This window comes from Gopherus flavomarginatus, chromosome 1 (genome assembly GCF_025201925.1).
Source record: "Gopherus flavomarginatus isolate rGopFla2 chromosome 1, rGopFla2.mat.asm, whole genome shotgun sequence".
Classification (NCBI taxonomy): domain Eukaryota; kingdom Metazoa; phylum Chordata; order Testudines; family Testudinidae; genus Gopherus; species Gopherus flavomarginatus.
This window is the reverse complement of record NC_066617.1, coordinates 239,741,532-239,761,493: the sequence shown is the minus strand read 5'-3', so window position 1 is coordinate 239,761,493 and position 19,962 is coordinate 239,741,532. Positions and strand designations below refer to the sequence as shown.

The 19,962-nt window shown below is 37.1% G+C and overlaps 1 protein-coding gene across 3 annotated transcripts in view; it reads right to left on the bottom strand.

The window, feature by feature from the left end:
- The window catches only part of NLGN4X (neuroligin 4 X-linked), a 284,777-nt gene that overhangs the window by 108,937 nt on the left and 155,878 nt on the right, over window positions 1–19,962 (bottom strand). For 2 of the 3 annotated variants that reach the window (XM_050963584.1, XM_050963574.1), the window contains 2 exons: window positions 6,722–6,781; window positions 3,867–4,019 (listed from right to left, as the gene is read on the bottom strand). In XM_050963584.1, the coding sequence (XP_050819541.1) occupies window positions 3,867–4,019; window positions 6,722–6,781 (213 nt within the window). The remainder of the gene's footprint in view (window positions 1–3,866; window positions 4,020–6,721; window positions 6,782–19,962) is intronic. The other variant, XM_050963594.1, reaches the window with a different exon arrangement.

Below are 19,962 nucleotides of genomic sequence, written 5' to 3'. Positions count from 1 at the left end.
GCTGTTCAGATGGGGGCAGAGCTTCTACAGATAATTCTCACTCAGAGCTAAGCCTAACTCTTAATTTCTCAGAGAAAAATAAAAGGATATTTGTATCACAAATGCAGTAATGAGGAGCCCTGTCTTCATAGGGTTTATGGGTTGCTGTGACCCAACGACTGAATTTGTGATACAAATGAAGTTTGCATTTTATCCACGATGGATGATTTCTGGCGACATGAGACTTAAAGAATTACCATTTCACTTGCTTAAAAGGTGGGAAATTGTACTGAAGTGGGTGTGCAGATTGAAGTCTGTGAAAGACACAATTCTTTCCCATCTGCATGGTGTCTTCAGTCATTCTCTTAACCATATTTCTGGAATCCTAGGAGTCTATCATGCATATACAGTAATAAAGTTTCCTGTTATAAGGGTCTTCTCCACAGTTTATGACCTTTAAAAAAAGAGACAGAGCAACCACAGATTTCATGAACCACTCTTGTCAAATTTCAGTGCTGTGGTTATCATGCAGGAATTCATCAGTGAGGCAGTACCAAAGTAAATGAAAATCACAATGCAGTAAACCAAAAGTCTCTATTATTTAAGATAGATAGACAGAAAGACATCTCTATGACTTTTGTTGGTATGCAGATTTTTAGAGAAAAGACAATCAGATAGATAATGTAGTTCCTATATGTCTTCTTTTCCTTTAATTTATTAAGAGATTTGATTGAAATACATAGATGCATAAACACAGGTAATCTCTACAATGGATTTTTTTCCCCAGGACCATTCATTCTGATGGACTGAGATATGTCTGAGTTATATTACAGTATATTATTCATATCATCCATACTGATATGTATTTTCTTTTTCTTGCATTTGATGGCATAATACAGATTAAAAGAAAAAAATCATGGGGTGAGAATCTTAGCAGTAACAACAAGAAGTACAAATTAAATTCCTGTAATATTCATCTGCTATGGATGAATCCATACAGACAAACCTAAAAAAGTACTAAAACACAAGGGGGGAGGGGCGGGAGGAGAGACATGAAATGATTTGAGCTGCAATTGAATTGAAACTCTGGATCCAAATACTATCCTCCTCCCAGATCTGGAGCCATCCAACATCTAGATCTGTTATATATAACAGGAACACTTCCCTCAAAACAATTCAAATGAATTCATAGTGTTTTCCTGAACACTTTTAAGATTTTAAAAAAAGTCTTAAAATCTCCTTTTTAAGTTGTTGGCACTTATTAGGTATTTCTTTCTTTTTGGTTTAACTCTATCTTTGTTTTGTTACTGAACATACATTTCCTATGAGCTCATTTATTTGAAGAAATAGTTTCTCTTTTTTGTTTCTCCATCCAATACTCTTTCAGAATTCTCTGGAGTGGGCCTAACATCTTCCATTCCAAACAGCTCTCTATCCAATATGTTAACAGAAGCAAAATGTCCTCTCACGGGCTATAGTCAGATTACACAATGGCACAAGAAGACAGAAGGGAAGAGGAACAATTTGGTTTTGAAACATTTCCTCCTCCTATTTGCCTTCTGAATGCATCTGAGTGCTATATACATATTCTGAATGGACCTTTTGCACTTTTAAACATGGGCCTTTTGGAACCAAAAATAAAATCTGTAGCATCACAAAGCTTATATTTACTAAGGTAGAGAAACAAGCTAAAATACAAAGTTCTATTTTTTGCAAACCCCTTAAATTCTTCATATTGTTTTAGATTGTCATACTTGTATACCAAGCTGGCAAGGTAAAAACACCTTCTCTCGTCTCTCTTTCATCTAAATACAGATAACAGGAGATTGTTAAGATTTATAGAGGTAAATATGGCAGATTCTTCCATTTCCTCAGACTGGGATACATTTTTTTAAAATATTCAGAATCATCTTAAACCTTGAGTAATTTGACATATAAGAAACAAAGGAAAACATTACAAAGAGAACTTTTCAATCATTCATAATTCCTTGTTGTTACGTCCAAGTATAGTTTCATAAGGAATGTTCTCAGAACACTGGGGAAGCACTATAGTGTGTAAGAAATTTAATTGTAAGATAAATGAGAAGCCTCAATAGAAAATTAAACTGCACAGTAACTGGGGTCACTATTAGAATATTCTTAACATAAAATTCTTACTAATCCAGATAAACCAATACATTAAATCATTAAATGATACCATTGATCCAGTCTTCCCATTCCCCCAGCAACTGAGAGACATCTTTGTGGAAAGTATAAAGCTGTATTTCTTACTGCAATAACAGACAACATACATAATTCCTTCAATTATTACCATAATTCCTAGGATTAGGTGCATGGTTTGCATCCTCTCTGTTTAATATACACATGTGCAGTTAAAAAGAGGGTTGCATCTCCACACCTGTGCACTTATTTTCTTGCTATTCTTTATACTTGAATTAGGTTTTGTGCTTTTATGTCCCTCAACTGTATTGCATATGTCCACCAAAGCCTTTTTGACAAATCATAACTTTAAGTTCTAATGCTGCTTCTGATGTTAAGAAACTATTCTTTCATATTTTAAATTTGAACAACAGATTGGGGGAAAGGGTATGAGGAAAAATTTCCATTATTCTGAGTAGCTGGAGGTTTTTTGTTGTTTGTTGATTTGCTAACCACCTTAACCATATCAATAGTACAACAGTTGAACCAAATGAAAGAACTTCCTCCATTTTACACTAAAAACATATATACACAAAGCTGAGTGGCTAGTAATATATACATGGTAAAGATCCCAGTAAGACCACACCTAGAAATATCACTGTGACTTACCTTATATGGTCACAAATGCGGAAGATATGTAAACTCTAGCAAAAATTATGAATTCATAGACTATATTCTTCACCGTTTGCATTCAAATTGATTTTCTAGGCCTTATCAAGGAAACTACTGGCATGAGTAAACGTTTGTCTTAATTTTACATTGAAAAAATGGAATATGGTCCTTGCATTAGGAGCATAACATAGTAACAGAAGGAAGAAAAAGGAACATTTCAGGTAGCTTACTAATATCATAGCTCAAAGGAGCTCATTTTATTGAATCTAACATTTAAAAATGATGCCAACATATTGGGCAGGCTGCTCTTGCCTATGAGCAGCAAAAGTAACTTCACTCGACATATTAACTCAGATGTATGGAGAAATCATTCTGTGATATTCATGAAGAAAAAATATATCACTCCTTGACATTATAGACCTTTTTTGCTGCAACCGGCTCCAACAAAGTGAACATATTTTGTATTAGTATAAAATAATAAAAATCTCCACTTCTGCACACACACAAAAAAAAACCAACAACAACAGTTAAACACCCCTTATGTCCTTAACACAGTGTTAGAACTCTGAGAAGTGATACTTTTTGCTGACTTCTCCTCTTCTTTATATGTGAAATGGAGGAGCTTTTCTATGAAAACACATACATCTCAGAACTGGTGAAGTCACTGAGCCAAGAGCAGTAAAATGAAGTTATGGTGACATTTTAGATTTATGAGAATATAGCCCATCTCCCTCCAAGAGTAATTTTTGTTGAAGGTGAAGGCAGCTTTTTATAGTAAGGGAAGAATCAACATAGTTCAGTTAACAAAATCTCCACAAAATATCAAAAAGGGTTCAAAATTAAATCAATGCAAGTAATATGATTAAAATGGGAGCTATGCACTCACAAGTATTTTTTTCTTTTACAACACAAAATTGGTCCAAATATTCTTAAAAGAAGTTGCAATAGGTCAATGGATGCACTCAACAATAAAACATTTCTGTCAAATTAGCTAGTTTAGCTAGTTAAATGGAAACTCCACCTAATTATGACAATGCACATTTAGTACTTTTCTGTTTAAGAAATGAGTCACTTACCTAAAACCCCTAGCCTGTAGTTGAGGGTTACAACGATGACATTTCCATAGCTTGCTAGAATGCTCCCATCAATCATATTGCCAGTACCCTCCATGTAAGATCCCCCGTGGATGTAGACCATAACAGGTTTCTTGTTGTTCTGATCATGAATGTCTGGAAAAAAATGCAAGTAAGGAAGACACAATAAAGTAATAAAAATATTGAAACAAAATAGGTAGTTGCTTTTTTCATAAAAGTGCTATTAACATAATTTCTTTTCCCCATATTTTCAATTTTATCTACAGCTCTTCAGTCAGCTAGCTTTCCTCTGTGCTTTTACTTACGTCACTTCAGAGTGATCTACGTCAAACTCAGTGGGTTTAGAAGCTGAGAAATTGTTTTTGGTACTTGTTGTTACGTCCAAGTATAGTTTCATAAGGAATGTTCTCAGAACACTGGGGAAGCACTATAGTGTGTAAGAAATTTAATTGTAAGATAAATGAGAAGCCTCAATGGAAAATTAAACTGCACAGTAACTGGGGTCACTATTAGAATATTCTTAACATAAAATTCTTACTAATCCAGATAAACCAATACATTAAATCATTAAATGATACCATTGATCCAGTCTTCCCATTCCCCCAGCAACTGAGAGACATCTTTGTGGAAAGTATAAAGCTGTATTTCTTACTGCAATAACAGACAACATATTAACATTAAATTATCCAAATAAAAAAAACCTAAAACATGGAAAATCATCTCCTGTTCGAACCTGTCTAGGAGTTAACAAGTAGGAGTAGCCTAGTACTCAACATCAAGATTTTGTTCCCAAACAAAACAAAGCTTTTAGTGTCATGTTGTGCCTAATCAAAGTGACAAGATGGATGATCTTGCTGGTAAAGATCTAGATTAAAACTCAGGAGTTCTCTGTGCTAGTCTATATCTAAACAAAAGCACATAACACAATGATGAATATTGTACTCTGCTCAGTGAAGTACTGGAAAGCATATTTGATGACTACTGCACAGGCTCAGATTAGCCCTTGAAGTATAACAGATACTAAAATGGTTTCTATGACAATGGAACATCAAGAACAGCACTAAAAAGCATGAAACCTTGTAAAATAATTTGTTTTATTTAATCTTCTCTTATTATCAAGTGTTACCCACAGGTTTGATCTTACGACCCTATAGTCAAAGGGCGTTTTACTATGTGATGTCAATGGGAGCAGGACTGGACAAAAATGAAGATAATCAATCACACTTTACTAACCACCTGTTTATATCTAAAGTGATAATATATTTTTAAAATAATGAATGAACTATTTATTCCTTCTGTTGTGGACTTTCGGATACTACTTAGCCTTAGAATAGGCATTCTCATTAATAAAACAATTACTGATCATAATATAGTATATATCTACCTTTCATAAATAAGTGGAAATTGTTTTTGTTTCTTCTAACTGGTTATACAATCTGGTGTCACAAGTCATGGTACTGTCAGTTAGAAATTCATTTCTTGTATCAGTTATAAAAGAGAAGGCGTTATTTGGGAAATAGTGAGGCTTCTTTTAGAGTGCTGTGCACAGTTCTGGTCCACTTATTGGAAAGAAAGTATATTACAGCAATGAAGAAGATACAATGGAGGGCAACTGGTATGATATAAGGGTCAGAGACTTGAGTTACTGTCCTTTAAAGGGTTAGAGTAAATACAGCAGGACTGAACTCTCAAGAAAAGAGGAGATTAAGAGTGACTTCACTGTATATATAACTCTGAAGGAAAGAGAAAAGAATTGTAACACAACTATTTGAGCTGGTGTCAGATATAAGACAACAGGAGCAAGATATGAAATAACACTTAGAAAAGGCCAGGTATAAGGAATTTGCACTAAATTTCTGTATTCTATTACATCCACCATCTATTCTCAAACTACCCAGGGCTGTAATGTGAGCCCTAATTCAGGGGTAATTAATGTAACTAATTAAGACATTTTAAAAAAATCTGATGAGTATTTAAATGAAAATGGATAGTCAGTATAACTTAAGTAAAAAACAAGGATGAGTACAGAGAGAAATTTCCTGACTACTTTCCATGTTTAAAAGATCCTAAAAAGCTTCACTGCCAAAGAAAGAAACAAAACTATCTCACTGTAACACTTTTTATGATACTTCCTGTGAACTTTAGCATTTCCTTTCAATGGATCCAATCCAACTTTCCCAGAGGTCGTTGAAAAGATCATCACTGATTTCAATGGGATTTGGGTCAGGCTCAGATAAAATACAGCCTAGAAAACTGGCTAATTATAGGAGAAAATAGTGAAGCATCATCAATAGGCTTCCTTTATTTTTGTACCCTAGAAATAAAACATGTACCAAGAAGAAAATTAAATAAAAACACTACAGATGAGTTTCAAAGCAATTGCATCCACCATATAGTTTGTGCATCTGGAGAGGGAAAGAAGAATGCTAGAAATAACATGTGCTGTTTCACAAAGCAAGGTGAACTTACACAGTGTATTAGAGGTAGAAAGGAGAAAGAACACATGCATGTTTTTAAATTCCATTTTTTTTTCCTATGCAAGGGTGAGGGGTGGAGGGAAACATTTGGTTGTAAATAATATTTATGCATGTTACTCACTTCACACATATTTAGGGATAATCTTTATACTTATCTCACAAGGGAGCTACAGTCATATTCTATATGCTAATTGGGGTTTTAAAAATCAAAAATGAAAATGGTTTCAAAACAAGAAGAAAAAAAATAAGCACATTGAAGTGCACTTTTGTTAAATAAGGGGGGGAAATCATGTTAAAATAATTATAATAAAAAGAAGACGTTTATGTTCATGCATCAGGGTTGAGCTTGGAAAAAAATACCTTCATCTTCACCGCGATCATTATTGGTTATATCATCTGCGCTTTTCTTTGTGTTGGCTCCTAGGGTCATAGTGAGAAGAATAAAAGGAAAAAAGAGAATTCAAAAACAGCAGATTCTCAAAAATTAAAAAACAAAATATAACCACTAGCCCCAAAAAATAAAAAAATATAAAAATGTAACACAAAAAGTCAAAATCTGTTACATTTGAAAAATTAAAAAAAGATGCAAACTGCACACAAACATAAGATGTCAAGAAGAACAAATTCAAAATATTATTTGAAAAAATATATGTATATCTCTAGTAAATCCTCTGACAATGAAGCTATTTTGGTTAAAAAGTAATTGCTGCAAAAACAAAATTAATGTGCAATTTAAAAGTAATATAAATAAAAAATATTAAATCCACCAAATTATCAGTTTTTCATAAGAAATACAGGTATTTTTATTTATTTCTGTAATCTTGCAGGAATTATCACCTTTTAGTCATTATCTGAATTAACTTAATACTTGAATCATCCTGATTATGGTTTATTAAATACTTTAATGAAAATAAAATTATGTATGTTTTATCAGCAGCAAAGAATCCTGTGGCACCTTATAGACTAACAGACATTTTGGAGCATGAGCTTTCCTGTGTGAATACCCACTTTGTCGGATGCATGTAGTGGAAATTTCCAGGGGCAGGTATATATATGCAGGCAAGCTAGAGATAATGAGGTAGTTCAATCAGGGAGGATGAGGCCCTGTTCTAGCAGTTGAGGTGTGAAAACCAAGGGAGGAAACCTTGGCTGTGAAAACCTCCCTTGGTTTTCACACTTCAACTGCTAGAACAGGGCCTCATCCTCCCTGATTGAACTACCTCATTATCTCTAGCTTGCCTGCATATATATACCTGCCCCTGGAAATTTCCACTACATGCATCCGACGAAGTGGGTATTCACCCACGAAAGCTCATGCTCCAAAACGTCTGTTAGTCTATAAGGTGCCACAGGACTCTTTGCTGCTTTTACAGATCCAGACTAACACGGCTACCCCTCTGATACTTGACACCATGTATGTTTTACGTAACACTTGGTCTGGATTGAGACAATCCAGAATGCCCTTTTTTCTTTAAATCCAATTTTCTATGTAAGCAAAAAGACATTAAAAACACCAAATTTGAAAAACTGAAGAAATAAATTGTCAAAGACTCACTCCAAGCTATGGAATTAGCCAGCAAGTAGCCCTGACTCACACAAACGTGCACTGAATGGCCTTTAAATAGTCAGAAATGAACTGAAAGTACTTACTTACCATGACAACAAAACTGTAATTATTTATCACAGACTTACTTAAGAATGGTAAACACTCGTGTATTCAGCATATTATAAATTTGTCTTGCACTCAGGAGAAAAATATGAAATAGTACAGATAGTTATAAGGCCATCTCTCCACATCCTCAATTCTGATAATGAGTCTAGATCTTGTCTTTAAAATGTCATATAACTATTCTGGTGCTGCGCATCTGATCATGTATTGCTAACTGTGCAGCAAACAGTTCACTGTAATGTGAACAGTTATCTGCTAGAGACTAAAATAAAAATGGAAAATTCATTTCCCTTCTAAGCAGAGTTAGAATTGAAATGTGGCTTCTAAAGATGAGTGATTGATGGGATAAATAACCATGCTAACCGGTATATATCTTTATTGCCTTTATTGGGGAGTATATTTTCTGTTCAGACTGAAGTGGAGCTATATACTTTGTTAATATGGGCAGAACACATATTTCACAATGAAACATATGATAGGATCTGCTATAATAATATATTTTCTTTTACAATTTATGATGACTACATATTTGGCTCAATCCTCCTCCCATTGTATTCAGCAGCAAATGTCTCATTGACTTGACTGAATTCAAGATAAGGGCCTTTTCTCTGTAAATGTCACTTGGTTTAGTTTCCATATTGATATCAAATTATTTAAATATTTTAATGTACTCACAGGTTTGTGTTCAAAAAGCTTTAAATGAATGGAGTTGAACAGAAAATTCAGTCTGTTGTGTTTTGAATTTTTAACAAGTCTCAATTTTCCATAGAAAACAGGCACTTTATTTTTCTTCTACTTTTCTATTTAAAAATAAATTAGAAAAAAAGCCACAAATTAAAGGTAAAATATTCCAAGATAAAACAATGGTCACTGCAAATAAGAATGGAATGTACTTAAAAATTGTGAGTGCAACAAGTGGTGTTGAAATGTGTCCTGTACATCATTTTGCTTTATGCTACCATCTTGACAAGAAAGCAGTGCAGATTTTATTTGTGAACATTAAAGGAGAGCTACTCACATAAGATCCCTCTAGCTGGAACTTAAAGCCAGATGAATTCAAATTAGAAATAAAACACTTAAAAAACCAGTGAGGGAGATTAAACATTGCAACAAACTACCAAAGGCAGTAGTGGATTCTCCATCTCTTGATGTCTTCAGATCAAGACTGGAAGCCTTTCTGGAAGATATGGTTTAGTCAAACACAAGTTACTGGGCTCAAAACAGGAGTAATTGAGTAAAAGTTCTGTGTCACACAGGAGGTCAGACTAAACGATTTAATGGTCTATTCTGGTCTTAAAATCTGTGAATTTATTAGGTGGATCTCAGATGCAGAGCAGAAATTCCAGATTCTTACCACCTGTTCTCCAAATATAGTTTGGGTGAACTTTTGGAAATGTGATTCAGCCAAAAGAGAGGAGGGTTGCCTTAACAAATCCCTTTCCAAATGCTACCCAACAAAAAAGAAATTGTGGTCAAATATAAAAACTTATTCCACCAGTGAGGTGGAAAAACTATGAAGCCTATAGGCAAATGGATGAATCATACATATCCACCTATGCTATATCTGCTAGGGTCAAGATTGTACACATATAGCAGCAATCCAGTACATAATGATTTAGAGCTCTACTGTAGGACGTTTCCTTTTATACATACAATAGATGGAAATCATCTGTCAAATACAAATATGGAAATTGTTCTCATGTCACTAATAAAAATAAAGAAATGCTACAAAACATACACACATTAAAATACTATCTATATATTTGTAGTGACATATGCAACCATTCAAACCATCATTCATTCTTTTGGGACCTTTGAATGGGGGCGGGGGGAAAGATGAAGCTAGATTCTCCTATCATACATGTGATTGCTCACATACTATAAACAAGAGCAAGGGACATAGCCGTAAGGTAATGGTGAGAGACTGCAGGGAAAAATGATTTTGGATGCATACATCCTGGAATAGGGTCAGCTGTTGAGGCCCAGGATAACTACTGGGCTATATGAGTAATTCACATGGTACTATGTAAGTAAACCTTTGATGAGAGTTTACTACATTTTTTGATATGTTCAGGGATGGTTCAGACAATGCAGCCATAACTTCAGCTTCCAGATACTGTCAGGGAAGCCCAACCCCACCAAGGACTAGCTGCACTGTTAGAGCCATACTTATTTCTGATACTCACATGCTGGATGGGATGACGTGTGTACAGTCTGTGATGACAGAGCTCTGTTATGAGAGTTTAGGTACAATGAAGGGAAACAGGAGCTCTTTTCCTCTATCATAGCCCTGGCTAGGACACAGCTCAGGTTTCCCTCTTCTTTTAAAACAGAAAACTTCCATCTGCTGTTCCCCTAACTCACTGTATTCCCTGCACAAATATTCATACACACCAGGTCTGGACACAGTATCTATTCCCCATTCCACAGGGCAGAATACCCTTGTCCAGATGGCAGGGCATAGGGTTTGGGGCATACTGAGATAAGGTAGACAAATGCACACCAAATTTGGACTTTGCCGGCAGACAATAGTTATCTAGACAAATGGTTTTGTGGAAGGTTTCAGATTTGCTTTATTATGTCATGGAAATGGTAATGATTAAGCTTCTTTGAACAGATAAGAAACATGCAAGGATATGAAAGATAGTTTTTTTAATCATCTATCTGGCAATCATTGAACTAAACAGCTAGTGCTGTCTTCTTCACATGCTCCTATTCATTCCAGATATGTATGCAACAAGAGAATTTGTCAGTCTATAAATCATCTTAACAGGAAGATGGGTTTTTTTTTCTGTTTTAATTCTTGACACTGAGCCCACTAAATAATGACTTCAGTGTAATATCAGTCCCTTACACAGGAAGTGATAAATGTTGGAGTGATGGTGGAAATGATGGAGGATTATGGTATCAGTAGAGCTAGAATAGCCTATTGGGAGCCAGGTTCACCCTCCTTCATGTAGTAGCAATAGTCTAATGGTTGGTATTAGGGTTCTGGATCTGGAAACCATGTAGAAGGGCAGTGAATATCAGCAGCCAGAAACTCCATTTTGCCCTTTTCATTCTGTGTGTCAGTGTAAGAAAGTTAAATCTGATATCCCTGAAAAAAAATGCTTCCTGTATATTTTACAAAGTGGTGGTTAGCCACCTCTACTTCCAGCACACCTCAAGAAAAGAGAATTTAGGAACTCTAAATTAGGTATAAGATGCAAACACACTCCAGTGCACATAACAGGTCTTCAGTACATGGGGGACGTAAAGCGTATGGAATATGACTTCGCAATGTCACACATTATGCTTTTTACTCTTTACAGCCTGAAGGAGGAGTCATGGACTCACCTGTGCCTCTGTACAATGTAATATTATTTTCACATGTAATTACCTATTTGTTGAGCGAATGAATTGTTTCTCTTTTATTTTCTATATTTCATTCGCTTTGAGATGTTTTTATTGTTAATTAAAAGATAGTGTATGTCTCAGCTGTGGTCTTTTTTTGTCCGCTTAATCTACTGCATCACATACATCAACCTTGAAGTCATTGTCAGAGGATTCTGACCACACTGACTTTCCCACATTACTAAATGAGGACGGATCCTAGATAGATCAAAGGAAATTCCGAAATGGCTTCTTGTATGGAATCAGTTGATGACCACTGATGCACATTATTATAAGTATTAATTTAGACAGTGTCATAAATTTACATGGCACTTTACAAACAGAATAAGAAATAATAAGGAATTGAAGGTCTATGCTACCAGGGCCAAAAACTTTACGGTGAAACATGTAGTATTTTAAAACATGCATTAAATGTGCTCCAGATAGTCTTGGTTACATTTAGGTTAATATTTCTATGAAAGTTCAGGTTTCCGAAGATGTTGGGAGCCTGTTCTGTACATGACAACTGGAACAAGGTATCAACTAAGGACACATCTGACCAAATACTGGGTGATGTCTTGGCTGGTGTTCTGGAATACATATAAGGAGCTGAGCCAAAACCTGTTGGAATGGCTCCAATGACTTTAGTGAGTTCTGGATCAGGAATTTTTGTCAGTCAGAAAACTTTTTATTGTTTCTTTGGTATTTAAGGGCTCCATTATTTTTTTTTTAATCTCCTCTTTCTGAAATGATATCACATGCTGCTCCTTCAGACACTCAGATTTTGATTCTGCATTCACTTTTCTACAAATATCCATGGATTAGGTTCAGGTTAAATCAGTTTCTCAAAGCAGACTGTGCCTCCCCTGTTCATTCTACATAGAAGCTATCATATATCAAGGAATCATGTCACCTCATGTAAGTCATATATGCATCAGCTGATTCACATTCTCCTTGACTCTGACCAAAAATGTCATTCAGATATAACATTTCTGGAGTTGGGGCACCTTTCAGATTTATCCACAGTCTGTTGTAAATCCACTATCTTCTTCACCCTCACTGTAAAAGCATTATCTATCTATCTATCTAAATAGTGTTGCTTACAGGGATGCAGCATATAAAGCCATATCAGAATGGAAGGGGTTAAGGAACAGTTTTGGACTACAGTGGTCCTGCACCTCCACACCTGCAAATCATGCCAGGATTGGAAAAAGGGGTTAAAAAGAGGGAATTTCACTCAGATGGAAGGCTAACCCTCGGAAGGGAGAAGCCTGTTGAGCTACCTAGCTCACAGAGACAGGTCTGACAGCCAACAGAGCCCCTGCATTCAACAAATAAGGACACAGATCATCTGGACCAAGAAAGGGAAAGAGACTAGGACTTCTACTGGAGACGCAATGATCTCTGTGGTAGACTGAAATTCTTGCATGGCCTTCGTAAGTGAGAAAGGCCAATATCTTCACTGATGCCACGTACAGGTCTCTTTTCATTTCTATTATGATTGTATTATTTAACCTTGTTTCCTGTCTGTGGACTGTTTTGTTTGTTTTGGCTGGAACCCTAAGGGTATGTCTACACTGCATCCAGCCTGGGCTTTTACTCAGGTTTAATGCCCCCCTTGCATTCACACACAAAATCATTCTGACTTGGGTCAGGAAGCACTCAGGACCTGGGTCCTAGGAGCTTGTGGGAGTGGGGGGCAGGTCAGAACCCAAGTCCTTCTGGGACTCTTCTCCAAGCTCTGTCATTTTGTAGTGTGGACATAGATTGAATCACAGATCCCAGTAAGAAGGTCTGTGTAGCACGGTATGGGTGTGTTAGCTTGGCAATGAGACCCACATGCAGGAACTCTAACCCTAGATTCACAGTGCAGTGTGGACACTCAAGCATGGGTTTGTATACACCAAACCCACAAACCCAAGGCCCACAGAGCTGGGCTTATTGTGTAGGGTGGACACATGCTGAGAGGGTAAGAAACAGCCAGATGGACTCAGATAGAGGGTTGAGCACCGGACCCCCTATAGCCTGCGATACCTTAGCATCACTGAGGTGGGGGCAATTGGACCCACATGCTTGTGGTCTGAATACAGCTCTTAAAGGCGACGATCTGCCAAGAACAGATTTGTGACACTTATACTTTAGGTACTTTCTCTGAAGTCTGTAATGAAAGTGATTTTTTTTCAGCTGTTGCTTAAACTGATGCCACTTTTCTGTGTGATTTATTTGAATTGAGTGGGTTTGACTGAAGCAATTGCTCTATCTTTCATGCTATATACCTTTTGATGCCAAGTAATGTTTGGAAAGCACACAGTTTTCAGGTTTGTAGGAGAAAACAACAGCACATCCATTAACTGCATGACCACTCAGCTTAGAAAGAGCCCGTTTAAGCTTCTGGAAATATCTAGTTCACACCTGCTTTAGCACAGGATTTAAGATAGTCATTCTCACTAGTGATGTGTTGTCATAAACAGATAAGTAAGAGTTAATAGAACAGAAGTACTTCATATCTCTTTTGCCTGTAAAGGGTTAACAAGATCAGTGAGCCTGGCTGGCACCTGACCAGAGGACCAATGAGGGGACAGAAAACTTTCAAATCTCAAGGGAGGGAAGTTTGTGTGTGTGCTGTTAGTGTTTGGTTGTTGTTCTCTCTGGGTTCTGAGAGTGACCAGACGTGCAACCAGGTTTCTCCCCAGTCTCTCTGATACATTCTCTTATATGTCCAGACTAGTGAGTACTAGGTAGATAAAGCGAGTTAGGCTTATGTTTGTTTTCTTTATTTGCAAATGTGTATTTGGCTGGAAGGAGTTCAAATTTGTATTTTGCTGAAAGGATTTTAATTTGTACTTGTATATTTAGGCTGGGAGGGTATTCCCAGTGTCTATAGCTGAAAGACCCTGTAACATATTCCATCTTAAATTTACAAAGATAATTTTTAATGTTTTTTCTTTCTTTTATTATAAGCTTTTTCTTGTCTTAAGAACCTGATTGTTTTTTATTCTGGTGAGACCCCAGGGGACTGGGTCTGGATCCACCAGGGAATTGGTGAGGAGAAAGGAGGAGAGAGAGGTTATTTTTCTCTCTGTGTTAGGATTACTTTCTCTCTCAGGGAGAGTCTGGGAGGGGGAGAGAGAAGGAAGGGGGGAAGGTGAATTTTCCTCTCTGTTTTAAGATTCAAGGAGTTTGAATCACAGTGATCTTCCAGGGTAACCCAGGGAGGGGAAGCCTGGGAGAGGCAACGGTGAGGGAAAGGGTTTACTTTCCTTGTGCTAAGATCCAGAGGGTCTGGGTCTTGGAGGTCCCCGGGTAAGGTTTTGGCAGGACCAGAGTGTACCAGGCACTGGAATTCCTGGTTGGTGGCAGCACTACAAGTACTAAGCTGGTAACTGAGCTTAGAGGAATTCATGCTGGTACTCCACCTTTTGGACGCTAAGGTTCAGAGTGGGGAATTATACCATGACATGTGTCATCTCATTTGTTCAGTCACTCCAACACTTCTGTGGAGCTCTTGTCTCCCCATCTAATGATCACACCATCTAAGAACTTCCATGGTTCACTCCCAATTTTGTTAATGCAGTTTCTAAAAGTGCTTCCATAGGATTTCCACTGTAATGCCTGACTGTTAACAATGCTATTCTTTTGAGATGTTTCCATTAAATCATCAGTATTATTTATGGTAGGACAGTAGTAAACAATGTCATTGCTTGCACTCTTGCCAGGTGTGTTATGTACCTGCTTTACTGCTTCTGTATTAGCTTGTCCTCTCCTTGGGGCAGTGACTGTTTTTCACATTTATACCAAGCTCTGAGTACATTGTCAGTACCCAGGAAATAATTTTCATTTAGAAGAAAACTGTTTGCTTAAAAAAATGTTGGAACAAAAAAATTTCATCCAGCTCAAGTTCTGACCTATCATGCCAGTGAATTGCTAACTGGTATGTTAAGGCAATAGAAGGAAGGCTCTCTTCATTCCCTGACTCTCTGTCCACAACCAGCAGGTGGAAATGTAAGCAGAAATTCAGCAGTTCTTAACCCTATATCCCTGGAGATGAAATCCTAATGATCCACACACAAGGAAGCAAGGAGGAATGAAGCTCCCCCTCCCCCCGCTCAAGACACACAGTCTAGTACCTGGAATTTTTCAGGTTATTCCCTGAGGTCAGAAGAAAAACAAACAAACAAAATAAAGAATGTATTTTTTCAGATCCTTGACTTCCCAGTGTACAAATTTAAGATACCATTACTAGCTCCTATAAGAACACCATCACTATATACTGTCTTTGAATAGCATGACTTCCTATATTTCCTTTTGACATTTTTTCTGGCTAATTAACTGATAATTAAATGACAGTGCTCCTGTCATAAACAGATAGCTAAGGGTTAATGTCTCTTTCACCTGGAAAGAAGTAACCTGAAACACCTGATCAGAGGACCAATCAGGAAACAAGACTTTTTCAAATCTGGGTGGAAGGAAGTTTGTGTGCGAGTCCTTTGTTCTTTGTCTTGAATCTGTCTCTCTCTCGGCTATGAGAAGATCTCTGTTTCCTGCCTTTCTAATCTCCTGTTTCCCAGTTGTAAGTACAAAAGATCAGATAGGGATTTATATGTTTTTTTGTATTTACATGTGTGTAGTTGCTGGAGTGTTTTGAATTGTATTCTTTTTGAATAAGGCTGTTTATTCATATTTCTTTTAAGCAATTGACCCTGTATTTGTCACCTTAATACAGAGAGACCATTTTTATGTACTTTTTCTTTCTTTTTATATAAAGCTTTCTTTTTAAGACCTGTTGGAGTTTTTCTTTAGTGGGGAACTCCAGGGAATTGAGTCTGTGCTCACCAGGGAATTGGTGGGAGGAAGAAGTCAGGGGGAAATCTGTGTGTGTTAGATTTACTAGCCTGACTTTGCATACCCTCTGGGTGAAGAGGGAAGTACTTCTGTTTCCAGGACTGGAAATAGAGAGGGTGGAATCCCTCTGTTTAGATTCACGGAGCTTGTTTCTGTGTATCTCTCCAGGAACACCTGGAGGGGGGAAGGGAAAAGGTTTATTCCCCTTTGTTGTGAGACTCAGGGATTTGGGTCTTGGGGTCCCCAGGGAAGGTTTTTGGGGGGACCAGAGTGGCCCAAAACACTCTAATTTTTTGGGTGGTGGCAGCTTTACCAGGTCCAAGCTGGTAACTAAGCTTGGAGGTTTTCATGCTAATCCCCATATTTTGGACGCTAAGGTCCAAATCTGGGACTAGGTTATGACAGCTCCTATTAGCCACTCCTCTCCCTTCCATTTTCCAATAACTTGCCAGCATAACAAAGAGTAGGAACAGTAGAAACGTGTGAAGGATTTTATATTTACCATTTCTTTATTTAGATTATTTAAATAGAGTATATGGCACCCAGAAAATATTCTAGGCTCCTCACAAACTAACTCTCTCTCTGTCTCCCTCTCTCTTCTTAAGTACAGTGTAACTTTAAAATAGGAAATTTTGTGCTTCAATGTATGTAAACGTATGAAACATGATGCAACATACTTTTATTTGTCAAAAGATAGTGGCAGGCTTGCTGTTTGATTTTAGTGAGATTATGTGAGTGTAAATGAAGGCACAACTTCCTCCTGTATCTTTAACTGAGAGTGAAATTTTCAGTGAATTTGATTTCACAGGATATACATTGTCAGATACAGAAGAGTCTATATGATTATTGATATAAATATATCGGTCCTGATTGCCCCAGATGTAAGAATTATTCACCAAAGGAAAGGAAACTGGAAGTAATCTATATCTTGCCCCAGCACAGCTGGAGGAAACTACTGAATTCATGGATCTCCGGGCACCCTCAAAGGACAGAGCTATCTATATAGCACCCAAGTGACACAGCACAGCTCTCTGATCCATCTGCACCTCCTAGGGCAGCATATACATAAGGCAGCAACTCTCCCAAGGTAGTACAAGGGCCATGCTCACAGGCTGTCCCTTCAGATAATTTCACCTGAATAGAGGGGGGTTAATGTAAAATAAAATAGGTCAGATTTATATTAGGCTTGAGAATCCCCATGATATTAAAGTTGAATAATATTACAGACAGTGACTCTAGCACCTATTGTGCAGTGTACCTCTGGTTAGACTTTGGAAGGGTCAAGGTAAGAGGAGAGAATGCTGATGATCGTAGTTTTTCAATCCCCATCCAGGATGAACCTGATCTGACTCCCATCCATATGCATCTGTGTATTAGACACGTGTTCAATGCTAGTTTATGCAATAATTATTAAATTGGTACTTGCTGTTGTCTGTTGCTGTATAAAATTATTCTGGAAAAAAGTATTATAGTCAAAAGAAGAAAGTCTGAATGAAAGGAAACTTTTATAATGATTGAAATAGAATGTCTCTATTCATTACAAAATAAATAAAGAATATTCAGATGTGAGAACTTCTGTATGTTTGTTTCTTTCTTTCAAATGTTTCCACTCCTTGAGCACAGCCTCTGTAATTCCTCAGTTGCCTTAAGTGATTTCAAGGGGCTCTTCAAACACAAATTAGATGTCTCTCATCTCTCCCTCTCCTAATTGACAACAAGGCTCGGATCTCTATTGTCCTGACTAATATTTAAGTCTGACTAATATTTAATATTGAAGTCAATGTCAAGATTGTTCGCTCAGAATTTTACTGAAAATGTTTCTGACTTAATAGCATGAATGCATTTTTTGAATTACTACCCTGCCACTTAGTAACAAAAATAAAATTAAAATGGTCATCATTTGATGGAACCACAAAAAAAATTGCTTTGTATGCCAACTGCTATCTCTGTATAGAAGCAGCATTTAACTAATGGACACTCAACATAATTGGATTTGTGTTTCTTCAGAGTAGCACTTCCCTAATGGCATCAGCTGCAACAGTTTGAAACTCACTGCAATCCCAGACCGCGGTCACTTTTCAATGGCTGCTCTCAGCACAGCCAGGAAAATGCTCCTGTCCAGGATAAGAGACTTAATTACGTCAAGTGACAATGTTATTGGACATTCATACTTGGCTGGACTGAATAAATGCAGCATCCCTGAAAATTCTTTGCTAAACGCAGAAGAGAAAGACACAAACAATATTAAACATAATTTCGTATACTCCTTTCAACACAATAGAAAAAGGCCAAACCCCAAAAATATTTACACAAAACTACATTAAAAATGTTAATGTTGCAAAGTGGAACAATAAAAAAGTCTGGAAATGCTAATAGCTGCAAGTGCACAGTCAGCTCTCTGTGCTTATATATTGTGATAGTCTAATTTTATGGCCACATCCTAGTCTTTCAGTATTATTTCTTACGTCATTTAAATAATCAGTGAATAAAAGAGCAGTGAAACATGTACCATATAGAAGAGAAGGGTGAACACTGAATAATTGCATCCCCCAAAGAGCAAGGAAGGAATTGTTAGTCTTTCCCTGTGGTTTTGCCACAAGTCCCAATTGTTTATGGTAGTGAATACATGGATATATTGCCCCAGAAGCAACTCAGGTAACAGACTGTGTCTCAGAGACAGTTTCCTGTTGCTCTAAGCAAGGATGTATCTTGTGCCATACACATGGTACAGCATGTGTTCCTTGGAATGCCTAGGCAGTTACATTGGCCAACATATTTGAGGTGCGTGGAATCATTTTGTGAAGGATGGAGGTGTCACGGAAGCAACTGTCCTACTCCTTTCTGTATAGGGTATGGGAGATCTTTTTCCTGAGAGCTCACCCTGCAATAGTACTCAGAAATGGCCTGGGTCCCAGGCAGGGAGAAGGCCTGCTACATTTGTAGATATGCAGAGCAGTAACAAAGCATTCTGAAAAAATAAATACAGTAGAACCTCAGAGTTACAAACTGAACATTGACTTAATATAAATTTGAAATTTTACTGTGCAGAAGAAAAATGCTGCTTTTAACCATATTTCCATACCTTGTCAAAGCTTTTAGTTTAAACTTTCCCTTTCCTTTTTTTAATGCAGTACTGTATTTGTGGAGTTTTTGTATTTTTTGTCTCTGCTGCTGCCTGATTACGTACTTCTGGCCCAGATGAGGTATGTGGTTGACCGGTCAGTTTGTAACTCCAGTGTTTGTTACTTTGAGGTTCTACTGTACTTCCATATGTAGGACTTGATCCTCAGCTGTACTGACTAAATCCTTGAACTGTAAGAGTGCTGGACTAGGAACTATCTTTATGTTACTTTTTATACAGTGCATTGTCCAGAGGGACCCTTATCTCTAGTTTGGGCCCCTATGTGCTACTGCAGCAACAACAACAAAATGATTAAGCACCATAAGCACAAATAGAGCCATGCAGAATTCCACCAGCTGAGGATCCTGTATTCCCATTGATTTGTTTCTCATTCCTGCCTGGGGCTGGTTGGTATTAACTTGCATTACAAGTGAAATTCAAAATCTGAACATTAAACACTGTGAAAGAGAACTTTTGATCATTAAAAAGAGAAGGAGAAAACAAGCCTGGCCATATGTGATGCAACTTCACAAGTTGGCTTTAAAACAAAAACTCACTGCAGACATGTTATTTAAAGTGCAGTCTGTGAGAATGCAC